Below are 27,317 nucleotides of genomic sequence, written 5' to 3'. Positions count from 1 at the left end.
TGTGAGCTACTTGGTGACATAAAAGAGCACCCAATACACTCTGTAAAGTGGTTGGCATTAGGAAGGGCATCCTACAATAGAAACCATGCAAAGACAGGCATTGGAGCTTGACACATTTCTCTGACTCGTTAGACTCTGTAAAAATGTTCAACCCATACCAGCATGGAATATGAATCCTAAATATTATGGTACATGAAGGTTGGATGGGGAAAAAAAACCAAAACAAAGTGACTTACAACAATCAAGATGAGGACACCAGTGTAAATGTATTAGTGTATAATAAGAGTTTATTTCGTTTCAGTGCTTAGCTTTAATATTTAACTTTTTAAAAATACTAAAAGATGGATTATAATCCTTAAATAATAAAATCACATACCATAGCCCAATGTAAACTCATTCAGATCGCTTTCTCACTACAATTATAATTCAGAAAATCTTCCAGTTAACATTTTATCTCACTTTTTATTGTATAATTACATACAGCTCCATTTTTTTTAAAGCCATATCCAATCCAGATTTTTTAAATATAAGCATTAACATATTTAATAGTTTATGATATGGAATTATTAATTAATCAGTGACTTTTAAATATTTCAAAATTAATCTTTTGGAAAAATATTAGGAAATTTTGAATGGAAGGATGTGTTTTACAGTGATAAACATTATTTTTATGGATTCATGGCAGTAAGAGATGACTTTAAAGAAAGACCTTGGAATAGTAAGAAAATTGAAAATACTGATATCACCTGCCACAGCAACATGTTCATAGATTATAAGATATGCCCCATTGACAACTCACAGCATTTTAAAATATCTACTTCAATATATGTCACTCTTTAGAAGTATCTGATGGGTTTTCCTCCGAAATAGTAATATCTGGGATAATGTTTTCATCTCCTCTGAGAATGGCAATTTCTTCAATAGGAATTTGAATTCGCATCTCTTTCTCCAGCATTAGGTCTACAATATCCTGCAGTTTACTATCTCCAAGCATAGTAATGGCATCTTTGTAAAGGGCCTGCAACAAAAATATTAGGTAAAATTTAAAACTTTTATATTCTCCAATGAAAAAAAGATGCGTATGTCAGTGTGTTATAAAATGAAGTAGACAAATATCTACTTCATAATCCAATTCATGTTCATAGACAATCACTAAACTACCATAGTCTATTAAATATTTTAACTTATAAAATAAAAGATAACTTCTTTCTTCAATTTGTTAGGTAAAATAAGAAGGAATTTGCATACCATTTATATCCTTTTCAAAGATGCAGTAAAACTTGTATAAAGTTCAAGTATTTACTTCTTCTTCTATGGTACTAACCACAGCAATATTTAGCTTCTTTTGTTTAAGCATAAGGACATCATTTTTACCATGTTGGCATGAGTTGGAAGGTTAGAGAAGAACTGGTGAACCAGAGGACTATACCAAACACCACTGTCTCTGCTTTGGCATAGTTTCTAGGCCTAGGCACACCTTCCTAATACCAATCACTTTATAGAGTATATTGGGTGTTTTGTACATGCTACCAGCACAATCTTTCAAAAATCAACTTCAGTTTGTCATTGACACTTACTTTATCAAGAATGGGAAATTGAATAGAAGCATAAAAGACTAATGTAAAATATTTGGTATGGTAGTCTGTTATTTTTTGCCATCTCTCAACCCTAATAAATTTCGAGGGTATTTTCTCCATTTTATTAAGATAATAGGTCACTTGGTAAAAGATCAGTATAATTAATGAAATAATGAAAAGCAAAGTTAATTCCAACAAACTAATAATTAATATTGAATGTGTTTGAGGGCAGTGGATTGGTGAAATCAGCAGGGCTTTGTGCATTTTACTTCTGTCCTGACTTCAAATGTAATCAATACCATTGAAGTTCTGGCTGTAAATCTAAGTGACTATAGCCCCACCCCAAATAAGATGTGGACTTGTACTTATGTTGGAAATCAATACTGAATGCATTTAAAGATATAAAAACATTTAGTGTAAGTAAGTGGACACAAAGTTACCTTGGCCCAGGGGCAGTGTTGTAAGGCTCGGTAATAAAGTCCTGTAGCTCTCTCAGCTTCACCATATTTATGCTGAAACAAATAATGAATTTCATTAATTACATCAATATTCATTTTCTATCATAGCAACTTGACATATTCCTATGTTGGCATGGGTTGGATAGGTTGATGCAGTTTGAGTTAACTCATTCAGAGTTACTACCCTCCTAGAACCAAATCTCATTTTATACATTCTATTTTTGGCCTTAGTCTTGTTTCTGTGACTGGATCCTGTTGTTAATACCAACCACTTTAAAGTGGATGGATTCAGGGGAGAGAGAGAAAAAAGAAGTGAGAGTATAATGGGTGGGGAAGCAGAGTAAGTGGGATGGCAGAGCAAGGAAAAAAGAGAGAGACTGTTATGGCAGAAAGTAATAACAACTACATGTTTACTTGGAAGAGAGCGAATAAGGGAATGATTAATGATAAGAGTGAGTGGTGGCTGTCAATATTAAGTGACTTAGGAGAGAGAGAGAGAGAGCGTGGTAGTTAGCAGGTAAAATAGAGTGCAAGTGATGTATGTCAATAAAGAGTGAGCAGGAAGAAAGAGAATGACAGCTACCAGTACAGGAGGATGATGTACCACATCACACAGGTATCGTGAAAGGAGAAAGCTTAAAACATTGATAATGAAGATAAAGTGGGCAGAAAAACAACATTCAGGAAGCAAGTTACTTTTGGCAACATGGGTAAACTTAGTCCTATCTACCTTTTTGTATGGTCAATCATGTGTAGTGCTGTATGACAAGTTAACCAGAAAGCCAGCTACAACTAAGAGAGAAGAAGATTCTAAGTAGACTTAAAAAAGAAAACGTAAGTGAAAAACAACTGAGTATCTTCCATTGATTAAAGCATGAAAGCGATGTAGGAAGATTAGGGACTTTAGAAAGTTGGGCTTCACAATGAATATAATACAATGAAATGACACAGAAGGATCGGATTTACATTCATATTCTTTTAACATTAAGTGAACATCAAAATAAATTTATGGCAAACCAATGATGATACTTACCTCAATATATAAATAAAGTCTCCATATTAGAGGGCAACTGCAAATTTGTGGCTGATTTAAGCCTCTTTCAAATAATGAACGTAAACGATGCAATGTTCCAGAGGTTGCACATACCACTCCATCTAGAGAGAGTAGACAACACACTATACAATAAACAGGTGTCAAACATTCATTAATATTGTTAATCTTTTAATATCCTATTTTAATGTAATATGCATTGCTCTGATTTGCAACTGAAAACAAATGTTGAGAATAAATGAAAAAAAAAAGAGCAAGTGTATAATGAAATACCTAAATTGTTTATATAAACTCTTTGGTTGTTCTGCTTTGTAATAAATGCCCTGCTAAGTAAACAACATTGCTGCTTATACAAGTAGTATATATATATATATATATATATATATATATATATATATTTATATATATATATATTTTGACTGATTCCAAGAGATCGACTTCATAACATATTTAATAACCATTAAGTGCTTAAGAATTGGAAGACACTGGCTGATATACAGATGAGACAACTCTGTTGGATAATGTATTATCCAACAGATAATGAAAAAACATTATGTGAAAGAAATTGTTATGAATTAGTAGCAAAATGTATCTAAGAATAATTAGGAAGAAGTAGATTTGATTTAACAATATCAGGGTTCGCAACTGCATGCATATAAAGGTACATGGTAGTTGTGATGCTGATAACTATCTATGCTGTAGCTTTGTTACTATGATAGCAAGTACACTGCAAATTGTAACCGACTTTAATATTACAGGCCTATAATCTGCTTCATTGCCTAACCTTCATCAAGGCCTCCTTTTCTTCAGCTTTGATCAATTGCTGACTCTCTACAAAGAAGTTTCCAAAATGGAATAAAGCCATCATGCTTAGAATGCTATACCTTACTGTCATACAAACATCCTAGACACACAGAAAAAAAAAAAAAGCCACTAGTTTGATTAACAAATATTTATTCTCCAACAATAGATGTTACCTTGCTACTACAATGGCCTAAACTCATCAGAACAAGCATGTTGCATATTACATAAACTCAGGCCCACTCAATGCAACCATTTTTCTTCTTGTCACTCAGGCACTATTCTAACCACTATCCAATACTTCTTCCCCATTATTGTTTCAAATTTTTAGCACAAGATCAGCAATTTTTTTTTTTTGTAGAGCAAGTGGTTATCCAATTGCATCAACCCCAGTACATGACCAGCACTTTTATTTTATCAACCCTCAAAAAACAAAAGGCAAAGTTGGCCTCAGCACAGAAAGCTGAAGTAATGCTGCTTAAGCATTTTGATGTGCTAATGATTTTGCCAGCTTGCTACTTTTTTCCCACAATGCCAACCCATTGGAATTCCCTTCCTGTCAACAGGAATATTAACTGCATCATTCTTACTAGTCTAGAAAGACCTTTAAAGGTCACGGACATTTTCCCATCCTTCTGACTAAGCCATAAAAAAATAGTTTTTGTTTTGATGAACACAACTGAATAGAGCTAATCAATAATAACAATGTTATACTTAGTAATATAGTTGAAAAAAAAAAGAACACTAAACGAAAATCCAGCTTAGCAATACTCTTTTAACTTGATTTAAAACTAATATTTAAAAAAAATTAGAATAATCAAAAATCATTTGAATATATCATTAAATGACAATAAGAAAATTGAAGAGAATGAAATGGCCTGCCTTACCAATTGATGCTTGCTTTTCCAGTTTGTTTTGATGTTCTAATTCATAGCTTAAAGCAAATAGGAGCAGAACAGGTGAAGCCAAAGTTGAGCTGAGAAGGCAGCGATCAAAATATCTTCGAAGGTTTCCCATTAGCCAGGAACTTTGTTCAATGTGAACTAAAATCTTAAGGAAATATGGATGTGAAGGGTGCCTTTCAGTAGCTTTCTTGATCAGTTGCTTCAAGGATCCCAGGGCTAGATGATGATGAGTCATGTGATACAATGATAATTTCATAGCAATTCTATCACAATGAAGAATGATTTGTTTCTCTGAAACAGTAAACACTCAAATTAATATATGAACAGATTGTGTGTGTGTGTATGTATACACACACACACACACACATCATAAAACAATGTCATGATATAAAACATGTACAGTAGTCAAATGGTTCATCATTCAAAGACCAATGGAATAAATACTTCATTTTGAAATAAGGATTGGCAACTGAAAGGACATCTCGCCATAGACAAGCTGCCCTGAAAAGTCAGCATGGAAAAAAATGGAGATAAAAATGATATGAAATAATTTTTTTATCTATACTTTATTTTGTGTGAAACTAAGAGCCTTTACTCTAAACAAAGGGTATTAACGCTCTTATCAATGACATCAGACAAATGTACATCCTTGTCAAACAGTGTAAAAGTAAATATTAATGAATTTTCCATCTAACAATCTTACATAGAATAATACGCAAGCATGATAAAGTAGATGTTTCATGGGCAAGTGTCTACTATTATAGCCTTGAGCTGACCAAAGCCTTGTGAGTGGATTTGGTAGATGGAAGCTGAAAGAAGTCCATTGTATGTGTATGTGTTTGTGTCTATGTTTGTTCCCCTGCCACTACTTGACAAGCGGTGCTGGTGTGTTTATTTAGCAGTTTGGCAAAAGAGAGATAGAATAAGTATCAGGCTTATAAAAAAAACAAGTACTGGGGTTGATGCATTTAACAAAAAATTCTTCCAGGCAATGCCCCAGCATGGCCACAGTCTAATGACTGAAACAAATAAAAGATAAAAGAAAGATATCATCCACATAATGTATAAGTATATATATGTGCGTGTGTGTGTGTATGTATATATACAGATGGCCCTGCTCAGTATGTAGAAAAAGAGTAGGTAGTAACTCTATAAGATGTACCCGGTGCAAGCTATGGACACATAAGAGGTGCAGCAACATCAAAGGCAGGTTAACTAGCAAGTTAGTTTTTGTTTGTGGCAGATGTTCAGGTGCAATAAACACTGTAAACAAACAGGAAACAACTTCTATCTCATTCCAGGGTGAAAAACTAGAGGTAGTCGATAGCTTCCGCTATCTGGGCGACCAAGTTAGTAGTGGGGGTGGGTGCGCTGAAAGTGTAGCTGCTAGAATAAGAATAGCCTGGGCAAAGTTTAGAGAGCTCTTACCCCTGCTGGCGACAAAGGGACTCTCACTCAGAGTAAAAGGCAGACTGTATGACGCATGCGTACGAACAGCCATGCTACATGGCAGTGAAACATGGGCTATAACTGCTGAGGACATACGTAAGCTCGCAAGGAATGAAGCCAGTATGCTCCGTTGGATGTGTAATGTCAATGTGAATACCCGTCAGAGTGTAAGTATCTTGAGAGAAAAGCTGAACATTAGAAGCATCAGTTGTGGTGTGCAAGAGAGACGATTGCGCTGGTATGGACATGTGGTGAGAATGGATGAGGATAGCTGCGTGAAAAAGTGCCACACCCTAACAGTTGAGGGAACCCATGGAAGAGGTAGGCCCAGGAAGACCTGGGCTGAGGTGGTGAGTCAAGACCTTCGTACATTGGGCCTCACCGAGGCGATGACTACTGACCGAGACCTTTGGAAATGTGCTGTGCATGAGAAGACCCGGCAAGCCAAGTAAGATCGTTGCCAGTGCCCCTGGACTGGCTCTTGTACGGGTGGCACATGAGATACACCATTTTGAGCGTGGCCGTTGCCAGTACCGCCTGACTGGCTCCCGTAGGATTTTCGAGTGAGATCGTTGCCAGTGCCCCTGGACTGGCTTGTGCGGGTGGCACATAAAAGACACCATTTCAAGCGTGGCCGTTTTCGTGCGGGTGACACGTAGAAGCACCCACTACACTCTCTGAGTGGTTGGCGTTAGGAAGGGCATCCAGCTGTAGAAACTCTGCCAAATCAGATTGGAGCCTGGTGTTGCCATCCGGTTTCACCAGTCCTCAGTCAAATCGTTCAACCCATGCTAGCATGGAAAGCGGACGTTAAACGATGATGATGATGATGATGTTTTTCTAAAATTGCTGTTTCTTTTCAGATATCAACAGAAAAAAGTAATTAAAATTTATTAAAATGACAGATCTATTGGACTTTCAAAGAGGTCAAATTGTTGGTGCTCATATGGCAGATGCTAGCGTAACGAAAACAGCTGGAATGTTTGGTGTATCAAGAAGTACTGTCTCGAAAGTAATGACAGCCTTTGAGAAAGAGGGAAAAACCTCATCAAAACAAAACTCTGGAAAAAAACCAAAACTTTCAGATAGGGACCTTCAGACTCTTATGCGAATTGTTAGAAAGGATCACAAAAGTACAGCTCCCAAAATGACTACCTTGAGAACCCAATTTCCACAAAAACTGTTCACTGTAAAAAGCATCCAGTCCACCCTGTAAAGTGTTTGGCATTTGAAAGTGCATCCAGCTGTAAAAATCAAGCTAAAACTAACTTTGTCTGTACTAGTGCCATGTAAAAAGCACTCAGTCTACACTGCAGAGTGGTTAGTGTTAGAGAAGGCATCCAGCTGCCAAAACAGACATAGTAGCAGAGGGTAGTTTTTCTACCTGGCCAGCTCCTGTGAACTGTCCTACCCATGCATGCATGGAAAATGGACGTTAAATGACGATGATGATATATATATATATATATATATATAAATAATATATGAGTATATGCATATATATGTACATATATGTACGTACCTTCACATACATACATACATACATACATACATACATACATACATACATACATACATACATACATACATACACACACACACACACACACACACACACACACACACACACAGACATTATGATGATACATTATGTGGACAATATTTTCAACTGAGACATTACAACTATATCTGATACTTCAAGTACTTCAATTGTGTGTATATACTCATATTTACATTATTGCAAGGGTGCAGCCTTCCAATGTGCCAGCCCAGTCAAACCGTCCAACCCATGCCAGCATGAACAATGGATGTTAAATGATGATGATGATGATGGTTTCTCTCATTGTTTTGATATGCCATTTTCTGTCATTAATAAAACTGTCGGGTCTGCTAGTAATATTAATGTTCCAAAAAATTAAAACTCTCTTGTGTACTTAGTTTAGGAATGAATTTCACTGAATGATACAGAAAAAAGAAATGATAAAAAGAGAGAAATATATATATATATACCTGCTGGACTTTCAAGAAAGGGTAGTTCTTGTGTATGAATACCTGTCTCATTCTTCTTCAAGTAATGTTCGAACTGATTCTGCACAGAATCCAATAAAGACACAGCAGCACTGAGGCGATTGAAACAATATTCAAACAAGGCAAAACACTCCAGAAACTCTGTATGAAAGTAACAGATGCTGGTCAATTTGTCGTGGGTGGACTGCTGGAATTGACCCCAAAGTCGTTCAGAGATCTCATCAAATTTCTTCCGGGTTTTCAGAACCATAGTTGGTGAAATTGTATTTAAAATATAGTTTTTTACATTTAGCTTGGTACCTTCTGCTAAATGAATGAGGGCCCACCGAGATTTGTCTAAATCTTGAGAAGAACACTCTTTGCTGGAACATGGTGGCAGTGAATCAGTTTTCAGATCAAGAAGAATATCTATGTATGTGTGGTATAAGGCACAGATGCCAGCTCCTTCCCAAGGATCTTTGATCTGAAGCAGATCGGTTCCTTGCATAACCAAAACTGTCTCTATAACATTAAATGCTTCTTCTTTCCGGCCCAATTCCCATTCAAGCCGGGCAAATGCATTCCAAAGAATTAAATTATTCCTGTTATGGTTCTCTTTTAGTAAAGATTTGGCAAACTTGTGAATGTCTTTTGAAGATGTTTTATCAGTACCAGATGGTGATTTCCGTAATAAAGACAAATGGTGTTCTAACCATAACAAAGTGATAGCAGTTTGGTTCTCACCTGAAAATACCTATTAAAATAGAAGAGAAATTATCAGACTTCATAAGAAGATACAATGCAAGACATAAATGTTTAGAAAGCTGCAGTATTACAAATCCATCCAACCTATGCAATTATAAAAAAATGGCTGTCCTGATGATAATTTCAACATGAAGTTAATAGGTTATTTGTAAATTGTGTCTGGAGGGAGGTAAGGTTTTATAATTAGGCACAGGCAACACTGTGTAGTTAAGAAGAATCCCATCACAGATGTGTGCCTCTCTCTCTCTTTCTCTGCCTGCCTTACCTTATCTTGGCATAGAGCAATAGTTGCAAATGAGCATCAGACAGGTAGTGCCCTTAGCTTCAAACCTCTTGTGAAAACATGTCCACAATGTGAAAATATTACCTTATTTGGAAACGGGTGAGGATTGGTAACAGGAAAGGCATTTGCTTCAGAAAAGTGTGTCTGGCTGATGCAAGCATGGAAAGCAGATGCAATTGTTACATCACAATAGGAACACTGGGTCACATAGAAAAGATAATGCAATTATGTGGATAAAAACTAAACCATATCTTCAATACTGAATTTAGTGTTCAATTAGCTACTCAAATGCCTCACAACATTGCTCTATCTATTTGGGTTATCACAGCATTTAAATATTAAGTCAACTGTAACATTATGCAAAAGGAGAAGAAAACAAATGAAGTTACTAGATCAGAATTAAACACTGGTCTTTTACTCTGCTGAGGTTTAGAAAAAGATTAAGAAAAAGATTAATTAACATTTTGATAAATGATAATTTATTTTGATAAACGATAATTTGAAAATCAAACCTACCTTAACAGCTTGCTGGAAAATATTATCAACGAATTTTTGGAAAAGTTCATGCCTAGCTTTATTCCCACTTAAAAGTTCAAATGTTAAACCGGTCTCTAGAACAGCAGCTTGTGGAACGTCAATGAGTGTGAGTGGGGAGATAAACCACTTTTGAAGGAATGTGAGGAGCAGAAAATGCTGTTCATTTCTGTAGACCCCAAGTAGATAGAGGGAATGAATTAGTAGCATCAGTTTTAATCTGTCATCATCAAATTGAATCAACACTGGAGCTATATCATCAAACAGCACCAAGCGATCAAGGTCCTCACAGTCTTCTAGTGTCTCATCAGCACTGGTGTCAGGTCGCCATGGCAGCCAGTGTACAGATTCTCTAAGTTGTTCAATATTCAGCCACGTCTGCCATTGGGGTTTGTTTTGTGAAATTATGTCCTCTTCAATGTCATCAATTGACACTTTAATAGAATCAAAAATACACAAAAGATATCAACGAATAAATAGTAGACAGCAACTAACAACATATAAAAACTGAATATTTAAAAAAAAAAACACATGATCAATAAACAGGAAAGCTTACAATTGCTGAGATGATATAATGATAGCTTCTTCTGGTGTAGCAATGTGAACTAGGCAAAGCATTGTGTTACTACACCCTATTAACCTGACAAAAGAGCAGATAAGAGTGCTGGCAGAGAATGGAGTTTGTGGTGGAGTACAAAACTAACCAATGCTTTAATGGTAATGAGATCAAATCTTACACAAGGAAGTTGATGCCCACGGAAATCAGCAACAGAAAGTATAATGTATATAGTTAAGTTCTTGACTGTTTGTATAAGATCCAATGATTAGTAAAGCATTTCAAGTCATGTTTATAACCTGATACAACGTTATGACTTCTTAAAAGATACTTTTTCTTTTGTTCTTTATTATCAAGTAATTTAATTATTTTCCAATTTACCAGTTTTATATCTATTTTACATCCATTAAACTTCTCACAATATCAATTCAAAAACCAGTTTATCAATGTGTGTGTGTACAAAGACACACACACACACACACACAAATGTTCAAGTAGCATACATAAAAGATAAACCAAAATATATATAACAACCTGAGCGATAAGAAGTATCCTTTGTACAAGATTTTGTTTCAACCCATGACTTCCAGCCTTCAGCACCTGGTTCACCAAATCGAGCAACACCACTGTCCCAGAAGCTCTCAAAAACAGCAATACGATCTTCAGTACTGCTCTTTTCTATTGAAGTTGGACAAAATAGGTTAAATTCAAGCATAGCCTGTAATGATGCAACCATCTTTTCAGTAAAACCAGTCTGCAGCATGAAACAGCAATACTGGACAAATATGTCTGAAAATACAAGATAAGAAAAACATTAAAATGGCAAGAATATAAAGTGTCATCATAAAATATTTTTTGTTTTTACTCCTTGGTCAAGAAAGGGAGGGCTGCATCCCTGATTCTTTAATTCCTTGGGGCCTCTGAGGCTGGTGGGAGGGAGGAGGAAGTTATCTTCGAATTGTAAAGTTGACCTAAACACTTGTGATGAAGTAAACTCTACTAAAGACACTCAAGGATTACAGGGTGGTGTTAAACTAGGCAAAAAATTGTCTACCACCCAAGAACTCAGATGCAAAGAGCTAGAACAAATAACTGCAACACCTCTCAACTAATGTTTTAATAATTCCTTTAACTTACTGTCTTAGAGTCTTAGACTGCTACTTTATTTCATCAACCATGAAAGAATGAAAAACAAAAAGTGACAATGTCAGGATTTGAACTTAGAGTGCAGAGAGCCAGAATGAATAGTGTAACTGTGCCAATTCATCGCCTAATTTAGATAATTAATGAGACTTAATCACTTAATCTTGTATAAAATTATATCTGTCCCAATTTACCTCAGTGATGACAGAAAAAAAAAAAAAAAGAAAGAGGAAAAGGCTTAGGGTTCTCAGGTGAATGGAGGCCTAAAAATATTTAGATAAATTTGTATTCTATCTTATAGCTACAAGTGGGCATTTTCAGAACGAAAATTGAATTGATTGCATTGCCTGAAGTAACTTTTTTGTTTTAAAGAAGCAAAGATCTTATAAGCCTAGCCTATGTTTTGAACAATTGTATTTCTTTAGTTTATATTTACCAAACCATCAAGATTATGAAGGTAAGAAAAATGATAAGTTAATCAGGGACAGTTACTGGGATGTTGAAAGCATCAGGTTATATAGGTAGAATAATGCTTGTTACTTGCCTGGTTGTTGTTATTGTAACTCTAACCCCCAGGTTAACCATAAATGAGCAAACCTATGAAGAAAACTATTCTAGCCCAGAGCATGCAGTCTTTGTTTATGGCATAGTGTATTCAAGACTATATCATGCTGGATATAACATATCCCCTCTTCTGAGAAAGTAGAGTGTAAGTTGAAAGAAATTTCACTGGTATTTCTAGCAGATTGAGCAAGCATGCAGGGGTTCCCGCTTTAGTTGATTACTTGCCTGGTAGTGCAAGATGTTATTAATATAAATTGCTACAGAGCCAAAAATTATGTAATGGAGAAGAACATCTATTACTGGATCAAGTTTTGAAAGTAGTCTTATCCAAGGTAATTTTAATTTGCTTAGAGCAAAAACCAAGTCATTCTATTTTGCATTCATCAATCCCAAAAAGGCCCTTGATAAGGTTCCACACTCTGTTGTCTGGTAAACAATAAAAACACCATGTGAAGAGAGTTTGTGAAAGCAGTAGAAGCCACGTAAAAGGGTACAGTATGCAAATTTAAGACTGACAGTGACTACAGTTAAGAATTATACAGATGTCTTCAGCCTAAAATATTCATTACAGCTCTTAGGTCATTAATGTAGGAGTTCAGGTTAAGATGTCTTTGTGAAATTTTTATGAACTAACAATCTGAAACATGTAGAATAACTTGCAAAGGACCTGCAGAGATGTTCTAAACCTGAAACAACGGTCCAGAGTCCAACAACTTAAAAATCAAACTGATAGTTGATGAGAGTACAATGTGTCAATAGGTTTGGGAACTGATCATATTCAATATATAAGAAAGGAGTGGGTAAAAATTTAATTTAATACTTTGTACTGTTAAGCAACGTCAATACAAATAGGTGTCATAGAAAATAGAATTCATGGGTGTACACAACAGAGGTACATTGTAACCAACAACTCCCTCATTAATCTGGTCAAGTAAAGAGTCGATGGATGTTACCAAATGGTATTTTGAATGGGTACAACAGAGATAAGATAATAGCAAACCAAATAACATGACTTGGTTTTATTTTTAACTTGTGCTGAAAAATCTCTTCTGACTTGAGATTTCACCCACTCCACTCATAGTACAGAAGGAAACAGTACACAAAACTAATAGTAATTTTCAGCCTAAGGGTCAAAGTATAATTCTGAAAGAGTCATGAAGACAAAATCTTTTACTTTTTTAATATTTGATAAAATGTTTATGAATATATACTACAATAAACCACAGATATAAAGGCTACAATATAATATTTATTGTAAACAAAAAAGCCCCCACAAAACCACCAGATGTTAATTTGTGTACCATTGCATTTTTTTTTCATCCATCTACTCATTAAAAAAAAGGGGGAGAGAGAGAGAGAGAGAGAGAGAGAGAGAGAAAAAGAGATAGAGAGAGAGAGAGAGAGAGAGAGAGAGAGACTTATTTTCAGTTAGTAATAAAATCAAATGTAAAGAAAAAAATTACTGGGTTGGAGAACAAAAAACATGAAGTAACATTGCTCAGTTTAATTATATTTGATTAAGCTGCAGAAAAATGGAAGCTAAAAACTGATATAAACATATAAACAGTAACCCTAAAATTCAAATACACTTACCCAATAAATTTTTGTTCAGAGTGTTTTTTAACATTTGTGGGCAGCTTTCAGAATTTTGGGCTTCTAGTAAACATTTGAAACACTTATGGTAGAGTTTGGTAACTTTGAGCACACTGAATGTAGTTAAGTTGCACTGGCGCTGAAGCAGATAATTCTTCCACAGACTGCAATCAGTGCTGTGTTTAGAGAGGAGTTTTTCCCAACTATCCTGAACTTTGTTTGGTTCCCATAGATCGTGGCACAGTTTTAAACGAGCAACCTTTAGATCAACTGAATGAGGGTTAAATTCAATAGCTTTATCTAGAATAGCCACTTTCTTTTCAAGGACACCACGAAATGAAAGAAGCTGGACGCTATCATCAAACATCATTTTGCTGTGCTTCTCTAGAAAAGTTTCTTGGAATGACACAAACTCCAACCACAGAGATACATTATGTGACTCTGAATGTAGTCGTTTATTATAGTAAGCAACCTTCTCCAGCACAGGGCTACTAGTTGCTATACTAATATTGTTTTCAACATCAGTGTTGGTGTCACTCACCTGTTGCTTCAAAGCTACGTCAAGATGACCAGGGTTGTCGTGCCCAGAATTAACATCATCATCTGTCAACAAGATGACATTTTTATGAAGGAGATCAGAAGTTTGTTTCACATTTTGACACCGCTGGGTTTTCTGTGAAGGACTAATCATTTGCTTCAAACTGTCAGCATCAAAGTAACGTTTAGTTACTAATTTTTTGATTTCACTTGAAGATGGTGTAGTTCGGTTACTTAATAAACATCGAGCATTGTTATCTGTCAGTCCGAGACAAAATTTGCAACACTGAAAATATTTAGCAACATGTAATTTGTAAAGAGAACCATAAGTCCAGATGTTAGTATCAGCTTTGCAGTCAATCCTGAAGATGTTTTCAAGAGACGGTTTGACATTATCTCCAAGGAAAATTTGACCAGGAACACCTTTATAGAGTTCAGCAAGATTTCTAGAAAGAAAGAAAAAAACCCTTTTAATTGTAATAAATGCTTTGGATCAAGCAAAAAAAGTAGAATAAAGAGGTAGTTTTTCTGATGTGACAAAAATAAGAGTTGTCAGTTAATAACAAGCAACGCTATATTGTATTTATCAATGTAGACAAGGAATTAGAGTTGCACAATTCATAGCCTGTCGAGCGATGTGAAAATTACATATGAATGGTTCAGGTCATATATGAGGGTTTTAAAAGCAGTAACAGAATCAGCATTAAAGCCAGTGAAGAATTTAGTGTATAGGTATAGTTCTATTTAAAACAATTTTTAAGACATACAGAAGATGAACTTTTTTTTGACATTGAAATTTTGGTTCTCAAAGTGGGATGTATAGAAATGCAGAAAATATTTTAAGAAGCTTGAAGTTTAACAGCAAACATTTGCAATTATATTTCATTTTTGGATTTGGTTTGCAAGATTCTTTATGTGAGTTCGTGTGTTGAAGCATACTCTGTTGTGTTTGGGGAGAGCAATTTTCTTTTTGTGCCTTATAATTTAACACACCCACCGGTAAAATTTCCACTTATTTCTTATTTTTATTTTCCTCAAATTTTCATTGCATCTTACAACCTTTTCAATGGTTGCAAGAAGCAACGAAAATTTTAGGAAAATAAAAATAAGAAATAAGTGGAGTTGTAGTGCATCTGAACACTGTATACAATAAAGTTGTTATTATTACTATCAGCCATCATCAGCAAATTTTATGTCAGATATCCATGTCTATATAACTGTTACTATAGTAACTGTATAATAGATAAACATCGTGAACCAGAACATCCATTGCCTGTTGAATAAGGAGAAGGTAACACAGTAACTACCTACTTATTCATACTGCTGATAAGAAACATGCACTAACAATTTGTGTTAGTTAATATTTTCACATGGATAAATAATTCATACTTACTTTCCATATTTATCAGCTTTTCCATACTTTAATTTTTTATACTTTTTAGAATGCTTGTGTTTCTTGGATTTATGTTTTCTCTTAAGTGAGTGACTATTTTCTGTATTCCGATGACTTGAGTTTTTCTTAGAATCACCATCTTCAAATAAAAAAGATCAAATTGTTTTATTTAATTTGCCACTGTTCATTTATTCAACAAACATAAAATACCACTGATTTAAAACAGGACTAAAAAGGTATAATTGGATAGGATCATTTACACATATTTTTATAGGTATAAAATGATGGCTTACAATGAATTAAGGATTAAGCTATTTAAGAAGAGAGTACTAATGAAATGGGAAAAAATGCTTTCAAAAACATCTTAGATAAATCACATTCTACTTATATCATTTCAGTGAATCCACTCAGCTGGCAAAAATGAGTAGTACCTGTATTTCAAAGGGCCAGCCTCATCATACTCTGTGTCACGCTGAATCTCCCTGAGAACTACATTAAGAGTACACAAGTCTGTGGAGTGCTCAGCCACTTGCATGTTAATTTCATGAGCAGGCTGTTCTGTTAATTGGATCAACTGGAACCATTGTTGTCATAACCGACAGAGTGCCAGTAATCTAAAATGATTGGTGGTCAGGTAACTTCTCTATGAACTAAATACTTCACTTCTCTATTTATGAATCAAATATCTCATGCCAGGACTGTTTCTAGATCCCACAAAAGATGCAGATTTTCTGAGGGATTTTGGCTTCACTGAAGACACACATTTTACTTTCAGTCACCAAGAACAACCTTGAAACACACACCCACCAACCTCAAAACACACACAACTCTTCCTGTTACCAACCCTCATATATTTTTCAAGTAAGGGATATCTTTATTCCACAGGTCTTCAAAAGAGCAGAAGATTCAGCCATTATGTCAACATGAATGCCTCACTTAAGCAGTAACAAACATGAATTATATAACACTGATGCATATTCATGCATGTACACTGACAAAACTCTGCAAAGCTAGTTATGGATTAAATAAATATATTTATCAAGTTTCATGCAGTTTCTGTCCACCAAATTCTTTGATATGGCATCGGTTGGTGAAGAACTATTGTAGAAGATATCCAAGATGCCTAATAATTGAATTGAACCCAAAACCATGCGGCTGTAACACAAACTTCTTAGCCATAGAGCAATACCTGTTCCTGATCATCATACTGGCATGGGTTGGACAGTTTGACAGGCGACTGCATTAGGCTCTAATGTCCACTTTGGCATTGTTTCTATAGCTGGAGATATGTATGTATGTATGTATATATTATCCTTAATCTGGGTTGTCCATTTTCGAATGTTCTTCCTACAGGTAAGACAAATTTTTTATGTTTGTTGCACACACGCATTTTTGCCAGTATATACGCAGTGAAGCTATACAATAGCGTCGTATTTATATCGATTGCTATTTTCCAGTAAATATCGGTGCCTTGTTATACCACTCTTCTGAATTTATATATATATATATATATATATATATATATATATATATATATATATATATATATATATATCAGGTCGTTGCCAGTACCGTGTGACTGGCCCTCGTGCCGGTGGCACGTAAATGCACCCACTACAACAAACAAGATGAGGACAAATATCCGTCGAATGTAAATAATGTAAGTTAAATTGTGTTAGATATTATACCTTTGTTTTGGTCTTCATCTCCTAAGACTTGTTCAATTTTAATTTTGCTGTCCTCTGTGCTGCTTTTGGTATCTTTAGCATCCTTTTCTTCAGATTTCTCTCCTTTATCATCTTCATCATCATTGTAGTCTTCATCGTCATCAGTAGAGCTGAAACCACTGCTGGTGGACCAAATGTAACAAATAAGCAAAGCATAAAAATACACACAGCAATATGAGTTAAAAATAACTGATAGCTAACAGTTTTCCATCTTTCTTATTGAGGTGCTGCTGGGGTCTCTAAATTACAATCTTAAACACAATGTTGTGACACAACAGTGGCCCAATTGATTTACTTCATTTTGAAAATCACAATGTTCTATTAATTCATCATACCTACTCAAAAGTTGTACTGAGAGATTCTACTATATGCTCAGATCACAAGAAAATATAAAATGAGTACTGGTGAGCTAATGAAATACTCAGCAGTTTTACAATGATGTCACTACATTATGTAGTAGATTATTCTCTTGTGTGGTATCTTACTCACACCTCAGTACACTTGGCCATTGAATTACTGTATTTGGCCCCCATGAATCATAGTTAACAATGCCATGTAACTAGCACCTGTGAATTGTAGTTGTGGTCGTTGATGGTACCATGTAAATGGCGCTTGTGAAGCATAGTCGTAGTTGTTGCCGGTACCATATAAAGGTCACCTGTGAATTGTCATGGTCATTGCCAGTGCCATGTAAGTGACACCTGTGAATTGTAGTCATGGTCACTGCCAGTGCCATTTAAGTGGCACCCATAAATCGTAGTCATGGTCATTGCCAGTTTCATATAAATGACACCTATGCTGGTGGCACATAAAAGCACCCATTCCACTCCTGGAGTGGTTAGCCTCGGGAAGGGCATCTAGCCATAGAAACCATGCCAAATCAGACTGGAGCCTGGTGCAGCTCTCCGGCTTATCAGCTCCAGTCAAACAATCTAACCCACACCAGCATGCAGACTGGACATTAAATGATGATGATGATAATCCCTACAGTTACATTAATTTTTCTGTTAATATCATTTCCCTTCATTAAAGCACAATCAACAAGATTAATGCTTAACTCTGGTTCTCTGTAACATAATTTTTATAATACCAACCCACCTGAAAACCAGCCTTGGTTCCATGTCATTAAACTGCCCATTTTAAGGTTTTCATATTTAAATTAAAATCTTCCATCAAAACTTTTTGTTATGTTCCAAAACAACAGCTCACAATGAAAAAGCAAGTTATTTTATTAAATTTCTCCAAATTGTGAATTATTTTCAAAATAAATAATAATCAGAGTCAATGTATTTCATTAAAAAGTGCTGAATCCAGTCTTAGCTAGGTTAACTGTCTATTGCAAGTACTTTTCCTATGGGCAGAATTTAATTCATCACCATAAGTCAATTTGACAATTTTGCCATGACTTATCACTTAATGGAATCTACTAGCTGCAGTAGATTTGGGGTTAAGAAATTTTCTTCACAACCAAGTGATTCTGAGTTCAGTCCCACTATTCAAGTGCCTTGGATTGACAAATATTTCAAGTGGAAAGTATTGCTTTCTACTTTAGCGGATAGATGTGTGAGTGTGTGTGCATATTTTTACTAATGTTTATGGCAATGGATGAAAATGTCAGTGAAAAAATTTAAAGACTTCTGATTTTGAATAGAAAAAGCTTGTGTAATATTTGTTCTACCCAAATTGCAAAAAACAATTACTTGACATTCTTGCCATCAGAGTAAATGCAACTAACTAATGATTGCTCTGTTGGAAAGCTCTAACCAACAACACTATTACTTACCATATACAATATACAAATAAATAAGAGATAACTGAGTCATTGAGAAATAAGTATCTTAGCTATGAATGTATTATAATGCTATTGATATGATACAAACCATCAATCACTTGGCTGACTGCTCAGTACCCTTTTAATTTGGCTATCTGTGTCTAAAAAAAATGTTTCAAGAATCTGTACGAGTGGCTGTGTGGTAAGTAGCTTGCTTACCAACCACATGGTTCCGGGTTCAGTCCCACTGCGTAGTACCTTGCGCAAGTGTCTTCTACTATAGCCTCGGGCCGACCAAAGCCTTGTGAGTGGATTTGGTAGACGGAAACTGAAAGAAGCCCGTCGTATATATGTATACATGTATGCATGTGTGTGTACATGTTTGCATGTCTGTGTTTGTCCCCCCCCCAACATCGCTTGACAACCGATGCTGGTGTGTTTACGTCCCCGTAACTTAGCGGTTCGGCAAAAGAGACCGATAGAATAAGTACTAGGCTTCCAAAGAATAAGTCCTGGGGTCGATTTGCTCAACTAAAGGTGGTGCTCCAGCATGGCCACAGTCAAATGACTGAAGCAAGTAAAAGAGTAAAAGAGTAAAAAAAAAAAAAAATGAATAAAACAACTTACCTTCCCTCATCACTAGATTCCTCAGCAATACTACTGACTGATGGCAGTGTAGAATTATTAGCAGCCAGTTCATTAGGAAAACTTTTGTTGGAGAGCCAGGAAAGATCTGAAGCTAAGGAATAGAACCAAACATTATAAAACATAAAATACACAAACAAAAACATACACTTAGGTGAAATTTTACCAACCAGCCAACCAAAAAATATTTTCACATGTTTTATATTTAATATATATATATTTAAATATAATAATGTATGAGAACATTTTATAAACAAACTTTATAAGCACCAATTGAGTTGGTACTTGATAATAATTTATATTTAATTTACTAAACATATTTTTTCCAAGTATGGAAAAAAAATGTTAAGATAATGATGAGATAAGTGTGTTTTATGCTTATTAAGGTTATTATTCTAAATCAATTTTAACAATAACATAGGCGTAGATGTGGTTGCGTGGTAACTTACTTCCCAACCACATGGTTCTGAGTTCAGTCCCACTGTGTGGTATATTGGGCAAGTGTCTTCTACTACAGCCTCAGACTGACCAAAGCCTTGTGAGTGGATTTGATAGACGGAAACTGAAAGAAGCCCATTGTATACACACACACACACACACATATATATTGAGTCATTCCATAAACAATGCAGTTTTTTCAACTGCATGCACTAAAAATTGAAGGGGGACAGGATAAACTACCTGCATCGATGTGACAGACCCATTAAGGGAATCATACTGCTGCTATTTAGACCTAGGAAGCTCGACCGCTTCCTGTTGGCCTTGACATATTTCCTGTGTCCTTATATTTATGAAGGGGAGACAAGCCATGATTGCTGAGGACATGCATAAGCTTGCAAGAAACGAATCCAGTATGCTCCGATGGATGTGTAATGTCAGTGTGCATACTCGACAGAGTGTAAGTACCTTGAGAGAAAAGTTGGACGTAAGAAGCATCAGTTGTGGTGTGCAAGAGAGACGATTGCGCTGGTATTGTCATGTTGCAAGAATGGATGAGGATAGCTGTGTGAAAAAGTGCCACACCCTAGCAGTTGAGGGAACCTGTGGAAGAGATAGACCCAGGAAGACCTGGGATGAGGTGGTGAAGCACGACCTTCGAACATTAGGTCTCACCGAGGCAATGACTAGTGACCGGGACCTTTGGAAATATGCAGTGCGTGAGAAGACCCAGCAAGCCAAGTGAGATCATAATCTGTGGCCTCTGCCAGAAGTGTAGCCAGCTCACTTATTCGTATCTTTACTTCATTGGACACTAAACTCTGCTTGCGAAGACCTGTTGAGGCATGTGAAATCGAAATTGAACCAAATTCAACGACTGGCACCCATGCCAACCTCTCCTTCATTGAACACTAAACTCTGCTTGTGAAGACCTGTTGGAGCAAGTGAAAGCGAAATCGTAATTGAACCATATCCGATGACTTGCACCTGTGCCAGTTGAGCACTAACAGCACCATCCAAGCGTGATCATTGCCAGAGCAGCTGTCTGGCTTCCATGCCAGTGACATGTAAATAGCACAATTTGAGCGTGATCATTACCAGCGTCACTTTACTGGCACTTGTGCCAGTGACATGTAGAAAACATTCGAGCGAGGTTATTGCCAGTGCCGCTGGACTGGCTCCTGTGCAAATGGCATGTAAAAAACACCATTTTGAGCGTGGCTGTTGCCAGTACCGCCTTACTGGCCCTTGTGCCAGTGGCACGTAAAAGTACCCACTACACTCTCGGAGTGGTTGGCGTTAGGAAGGGCATGCAGCTGTAGAAACTCTGCCAGATCAGATTGGAACCTGGTGCAGTCATCCTATTCACCAGTCCTCAGTCAAATCATCTAACCCATGCTAGCATGGAAAGCGGACGTTAAACAATGATGATGATATGTACATACTTACATATATATGTATATATACATGCATATATCGGTACAGGACATCAAAAAAAAAAAAAACGTAGATATAATGAGAAACAAAAACATAGAAAATGAACTTTTTTTCGAACAATGAAAAAAAACAAACAGAGAAACGAGACAGGCAACATAAAGAACATTCCTCTTCATCAGTTGTCCCCTGTTTTATCTACTCCGCGTTTTGAAGGAAAGGACAAGACACGACTTCGTTAATACAGTCCTTCCCGCAAAGCAAATTAAATAAAATTTGGGATTTTTTTGCGGAGGGTGAAAGTGATAACAAAAACAGGACAGTGAGAACAAGACAGGAAAAACATAAGGTGAGGGCTGTTAAGCCAAAACGATGTGAAGATTATGAATGCTAGAATGACGAGTTTTGAGAAGAGACAGGTAAAAGCACGTCTTGTCTTTACGAAGGAAGAGGAAGAAAGAAATATAGATCGCCTTTCTTCATGTGTCAGCAACGAGAGTCAAGGAATAAGAGTGAGAGAGAGAGAGGGAATGGTGAGGAGGAGAGGAGGAGAAATGGGAACGGGAGGGAGAGAAAAACAGAAAGGAAGAACAAAAGAGGGAGATAGACAGAGAAGAGATAGAATAAGAGTGCACATTGTAATACATATATATATCTGTGTGTGTTTCAGTGCCTGTGTTTGACCACCACCACCACCACTTGACAACCAGTGTGGGTGTGTCTACATCCCCATAACTTAGCAGTTTAGCAAAAGAGACCAATAGAATAAGTACCAGGTTTAAAAAAACAAAAGTCCTGGTGTCAATTTTTTTGACTGAAACTCTTGAAGGTCAAATCACTGAAACAAGTAAAAGACAGAAGATAATAACAACAGAACGTTTACTAACGAGGAAATTCAATACTAAAAGTAGAGACAAATTTTTCATAAAATTAGCTTTGACTGGGATATTAAATTTCACAACTATGCAGACCAAAATACGAGACCTAAATCCAAGGCCTCTGCCAGGATGCGTACCTTCCTACGTTGGACACTAAACTCCGCTTGCGAAGACCTGTTGAGGCAAGTGAAATCGAACTAATTTCGACGGATGGCACCCATGCTAAAATCATCTCCTTCATGGGACACAGAAACTTGGCTTGCGAAGACCTGTTGAGGCAAGCGAAAGCGAAATCGTGATGGCACTTGTGCCCTGGCACTTGTGCCGGTGGCACGTGTAAGGACATTCGAGCGAGATCATTGCCATTGCCGCTGGACTGGCTCCCGTGCAGGTGGCACGTAAAAGACACCATTTTGAGCGTGGCCGTTGCCAGTACTGCCTGACTGGCCTTCGTGCCGGTGGCATGTAAAAGCACCTACTACACTCTCGGAGTGGTTGGCGTTAGGAAGGGCATCCAGATGTAGAAACTCTGCCAGATCAGATTGGAACCTGGTGCAGTCATCCTGTTCACCAGTCCTCAGTCAAATCGTCCAACCCATGCCAGCATGGAAAGTGGACATTAAACGATGATGATGATGATGATGTATAAAACCAATTTTGTCGAATATATTATAAGATACAAAATTCTGTTCTTTCCACACTTCTCTAATGCTTCATAACTGTTAGGATATGAAAATATATTGGTTAAGCCTGAGGATTAAGTTAACTAAGGAATTTTCTCCTCTGTTATTTTTATGCAAGAAAAAACAGTGGCTGATGTTAGGCCAATTCTGATCAAGTAGACCAATCAATGCATTCTAGCTGTGATCATCATATTTTCTTTTTTATTTAGGATGCAATGTAATCAGAACTACATTATTTAATGTATCTTCCCTTGTCTAAGATGGTAAGATATACATTGAGGGAGATTTGGCAGCTATTTCCAGCAGGTTAAATGACCACATAGATGCCTTTTGATAACATTGATAATATTTAAAGTTGAGCAAAAATATTGACCAAAAATATTTCAACCATGACTATCCTACCTTATTTTTAGATAGTATATCTGGAACTATAGTCTCCTACTTTTTCTAAAGATAGTTGAGCACTAAAAATACTCAGTCAATAGGCTCCCTCAAAAGCTCAGGTGGATCATTAGAAGTAGTAGATAGCTTCTGTTACCTCAGAGACCAAGTTAGCAGTGGGGGAGGGAGTTCTGAAAGTGTAGCTGCTAGGATAAGAATGGGCTGGGTGAAATTCAGAGAGCTTCTACTCTTGTTGGTAACTAAGGGCCTCTCCCTCAGAGTGAAAGGCAGATTGTATGATGCCTGTGTGTGTACAGCTATGTTACATGGCAATGAAACGAGGGCATTGACTACAGAGGACTTGCAGAGGCTTGAAAGAAATAAAACCAGTATGCTCCACTGGCTGGGTAATATCAGTGAGCATGTAAGACAGAGTATAAATGATTTAAGAGGAAAACTGTGTATAAGAAGCATCAGATGTTGTATGCAAGAGAGGAGATTGTGTTGGTTAGGTCATGTGATGCGTATGGATGAGAACAGCTGCATAAAGAAATGCCAAGCTCTAATTGTCGAGGGTACCTTGGAAGGGGTAGACCTAGGAAGATGTGGGCCAAAGTAGGGAGACAGGGTCTTCAGATGCTGGGCCTCACTGAGGAAATGACAAGGGACCAGGAAATATGGCGATTTGCGGTAGTTGATAAGACATGTCACGCTAAGTAAAATCACTGACTTCCAAACACACAGGCTTGTCCTTTCAGGTGCCGGCGCCACTTAAAAAGTGCCTGGCCAGTGCTGCATTAATGCACCAGTAGCATGTAGAAAGCACCCAGCACACTCTATTAAGTGGTTGGCATTAGGAAGGACATCCAGCCATAGAAACCATGCCTCAATAAACAGCTGGAGTCTGGACAGCTCCCTGCTAGCCGTCCAACTCATGCCAGCATGGAAAGTGGGCATTAAATGGTGATGATGATGAATGATTACAGGGGATCTATAGAGGAAGAAGGCATGTCAAAATGAAGCACACCACAATCATTGACTATGCAGACTAATGTAAATCAGAGAGTTAAGTAATCCATTATCATAGCATGGAATGCATTGATGAAGGAAGTTCACTGTTGTTTGGTAATCCACAACTCTGGTGGTATGTGATGTGAAAACAAATAAAAGTAGATGAATGACTACTTTCTCTATTTGATTTATCCTATTCTGTTTCTATTTAAGTATTTATACACTCTGATTTCTGGCAATGTGATTATGGCTGTCTATATATATATTAATTATTTCTTTTCCTTTTCCTTCCTCTTCTCTCCCTCTCCTCTGGAATTTTGCAGAGACTTTCACTAATCTGTGGCTTTCCTAAAGTTATTTTCCCTGAATTATAATTAGTTGGATCTCCATTGATTAAAGCTAATATTCTATCAGTTCTGCAGTAACTAATCAGAGTACTTTAATCAAAATGAATTAAGAAAATGAATAAGTATGCTAGAATTTATTAACCATGTCACTCCTAATGTACTAAACAATATAACACAGTAAATAGTTTTTTTTTAGAGAGCAATGCCGGCAGCTGCCTTAGAACTTGTTTTTTGATAGGGTCAAATGTCATGTTTGACACCTGTTATCAGCCGGTATACAAGCATGTTTTGCCAGTACCTACCTTTAAGAGTGAAATCACGAAGTTTAATGACATCTTTAGAATCATTATCATCATCATCATTCAACGTCCGTTGTCTATGCTGGCATGGGTTAATTCCACCCACTTTACATTTCTTAAATGTTGGTAATTCTGACCAGAAATTTCACTTATGATCTGTTGATTAATCAACATGTCACTGCTTGCTTGTTCACTTGGTAAGCCTGATGAGCTGGGAGTTGCATATCATATTACATAATATTATGGATGTTGTGCGTACTGTATACTTGAGTGTACTACGTTTATGTCACAATAAAGACACTTAATGAAACAATTGTAACAGTACCAGATAACACATTTGTCTATTTTTAGATATAAAACTTATGAGGGCACAGGCATAGCTCTGTGATAAGTTTGCTTCCCAACCACATGGTACCTCTACGTGGCACCTTAGGGAAATGTCTTCTGCTATAGCCCCAGGCTGGCCAAAGCATTGTGAGTGGATTTGGTAGACGGAAACTGAGAGAAGTCCATCATATATCAGTACAAAGCTCTTTACGTTTGTCCATGTTTGGTTTCAAAACCGTAAGGGCTGCCCTTAAAGTCTTTTTTTATTACGCCGAAGACATCGTCGATACTGGTACTCAAACACAAACTATTATTATATTCAAGGATCTGATAATTTCAATTAATAAAATCAAATAATCATTAATTTATTGTAAAATAAATTAAAGGATTCTAGGAAATAACGAAACCGGATTAAGTTTCTGCTACATCATTTTTGTAAAATATTATCGAAGTAATAATATATATATCAGCCATTGAGTATTTCAGTTAGAGGTGTGTCCTTTGCTTATAGGTAAAGTAAAAAAAAAATGAATGTACAATCTCCATGTTTCGATTTGTATGATCAAGGCATTCCTCTCTCTCTCTCTCTCTCACACACACACACACACACACACACAAATTCTCATTCGAAAATTATGTCTTGTGTTTCTGCGAATGCAAAAATCTATTCCTATTTTGATAAACAAACTTATGTTGACAAACAAACTTAAGTTAATATAAGTCACAAAATTTCAATAAACACATCTCTCGATTGATATCAGTGGGGTTCGATGCATGTATTTTGGAGGTGGACTGTATGTATGTAATCAATAGCTTAGAGAAATATCTCTATTACACCTTAATGCCGAAGAGAAAATATCTTAATCGGTGAAGTACATACATAAAAATATATAAATAAAACAGAGCTGTGGCAATTCACCCAATCAATGAAATAGAATTAAATAATAAAAATATGAGGCGAATGAAAACGAATTATTTTACATTTTAAATGCAGAAATTCAAAAGTATGTCAACAAACGAACATCACACCTGACTGAAGATGGAACCTAATTTACAACTCACATTACGTGACATTAAAATACACAAAAAGCTATCTTTTTCCTTCTAATGTCATCAATTAGTAATAAGATTAGATTGGATAACTTGTCCAGTCGGGGTGTGTAGATTTGTAAACAATTAGTTTTCAATTCTCGTAGTTAAAGAACAGGATATACTAACAAGAAATAAAAATATATAAGTTGGTGCATTAAAAAAATCTAAACTAAAGAAATAAACAGATAGCATCAACAGTCAACTTACACTTTCCATGACTTGCTTCAAGTGCAATGTCAGATTGAACAGAATAAGCTGGGAACAAGCCGGGTGCTGGAGAGGGATTTTGATCTGTAGTAGTCGGTTTTGTAGTAGTCTTACTGGAGTCTGTTTCAGTAGATGGCATCTGGTAGCCCTGGGAACTTCCCTGACAAGCTACAGGAACGGTAGAAGCTGAGGTATTGAAAGTGTTCGCTGTTCCATCGTCAGCCATATTTCACCTTCCTAAACCATTCACTGGCTACTTAGCAAGGGGAGCTCACTCTTTTCAGCATCACTGAGTTTAAACATTCCACTCTTACCTTCTTTCTCGTTCTCCTTCTCTTCTCAATTAGTTTTTTAAAGATCTGTTTCTGTCATTCTTCCCGTAACTATGATCACATTTTGCTGCACGCTTTTCCGTTATATAAAGCATTAACACACAAATAAATAAATAAAACAAAAAATAG

At 36.4% G+C, this 27,317-nt stretch overlaps 1 protein-coding gene across 2 annotated transcripts; it reads right to left on the bottom strand.

Annotated features, from left to right (window-relative positions):
* Window positions 1-261: 261 nt before the first annotated feature.
* Window positions 262-27,249, bottom strand: LOC106876672 (nuclear exosome regulator NRDE2). 2 transcript variants are annotated; one of them, XM_014925306.3, is made up of 12 exons: window positions 26,857-27,249; window positions 19,742-19,853; window positions 17,305-17,465; window positions 15,617-15,755; window positions 13,687-14,669; window positions 10,921-11,175; window positions 9,813-10,264; window positions 8,252-9,002; window positions 4,775-5,083; window positions 3,069-3,190; window positions 2,018-2,089; window positions 262-1,018 (listed from the first exon to the last, which is right to left on the bottom strand). In XM_014925306.3, the coding sequence occupies exons 1-12, from the start codon at window positions 27,080-27,082 to the stop codon at window positions 830-832; spliced, it is 3,771 nt and encodes a 1,256-aa protein (XP_014780792.2). In that variant the 5' UTR covers window positions 27,083-27,249; the 3' UTR covers window positions 262-829. The 2 variants fall into 2 exon arrangements, with proteins under 2 accessions (XP_014780792.2, XP_014780793.2); XM_014925307.3 differs by having other exon boundaries at window positions 17,305-17,462; window positions 26,857-27,247.
* Window positions 27,250-27,317: the final 68 nt, after the last annotated feature.

Source organism: Octopus bimaculoides, chromosome 3, assembly GCF_046866305.1.
Source record: "Octopus bimaculoides isolate indiv1 chromosome 3, ASM4686630v1, whole genome shotgun sequence".
In the NCBI taxonomy this organism is placed as follows: domain Eukaryota; kingdom Metazoa; phylum Mollusca; class Cephalopoda; order Octopoda; family Octopodidae; genus Octopus; species Octopus bimaculoides.
Note: the sequence above shows the minus strand (reverse complement) of the source record. Positions and strands in the feature narration are given on the sequence as shown.

Bases quoted from the DNA above. Each gene is read 5' to 3' on its own strand.
- LOC106876672 (XM_014925306.3), bottom strand. From the start codon at position 27,082: ATGGCTGACGATGGAACAGCGAACACTTTCAATACCTCAGCTTCTACC. The intron at 17,466-19,741 runs GTAAGTTGTTTT...TTGGTCCACCAG, and splicing joins GAATCTAGTGATGAGGGAAG to CAGTGGTTTCAGCTCTACTG. The intron at 3,191-4,774 runs GTAAGGCAGGCC...TACTCTCTCTAG, and splicing joins GGAAAAGCAAGCATCAATTG to ATGGAGTGGTATGTGCAACC.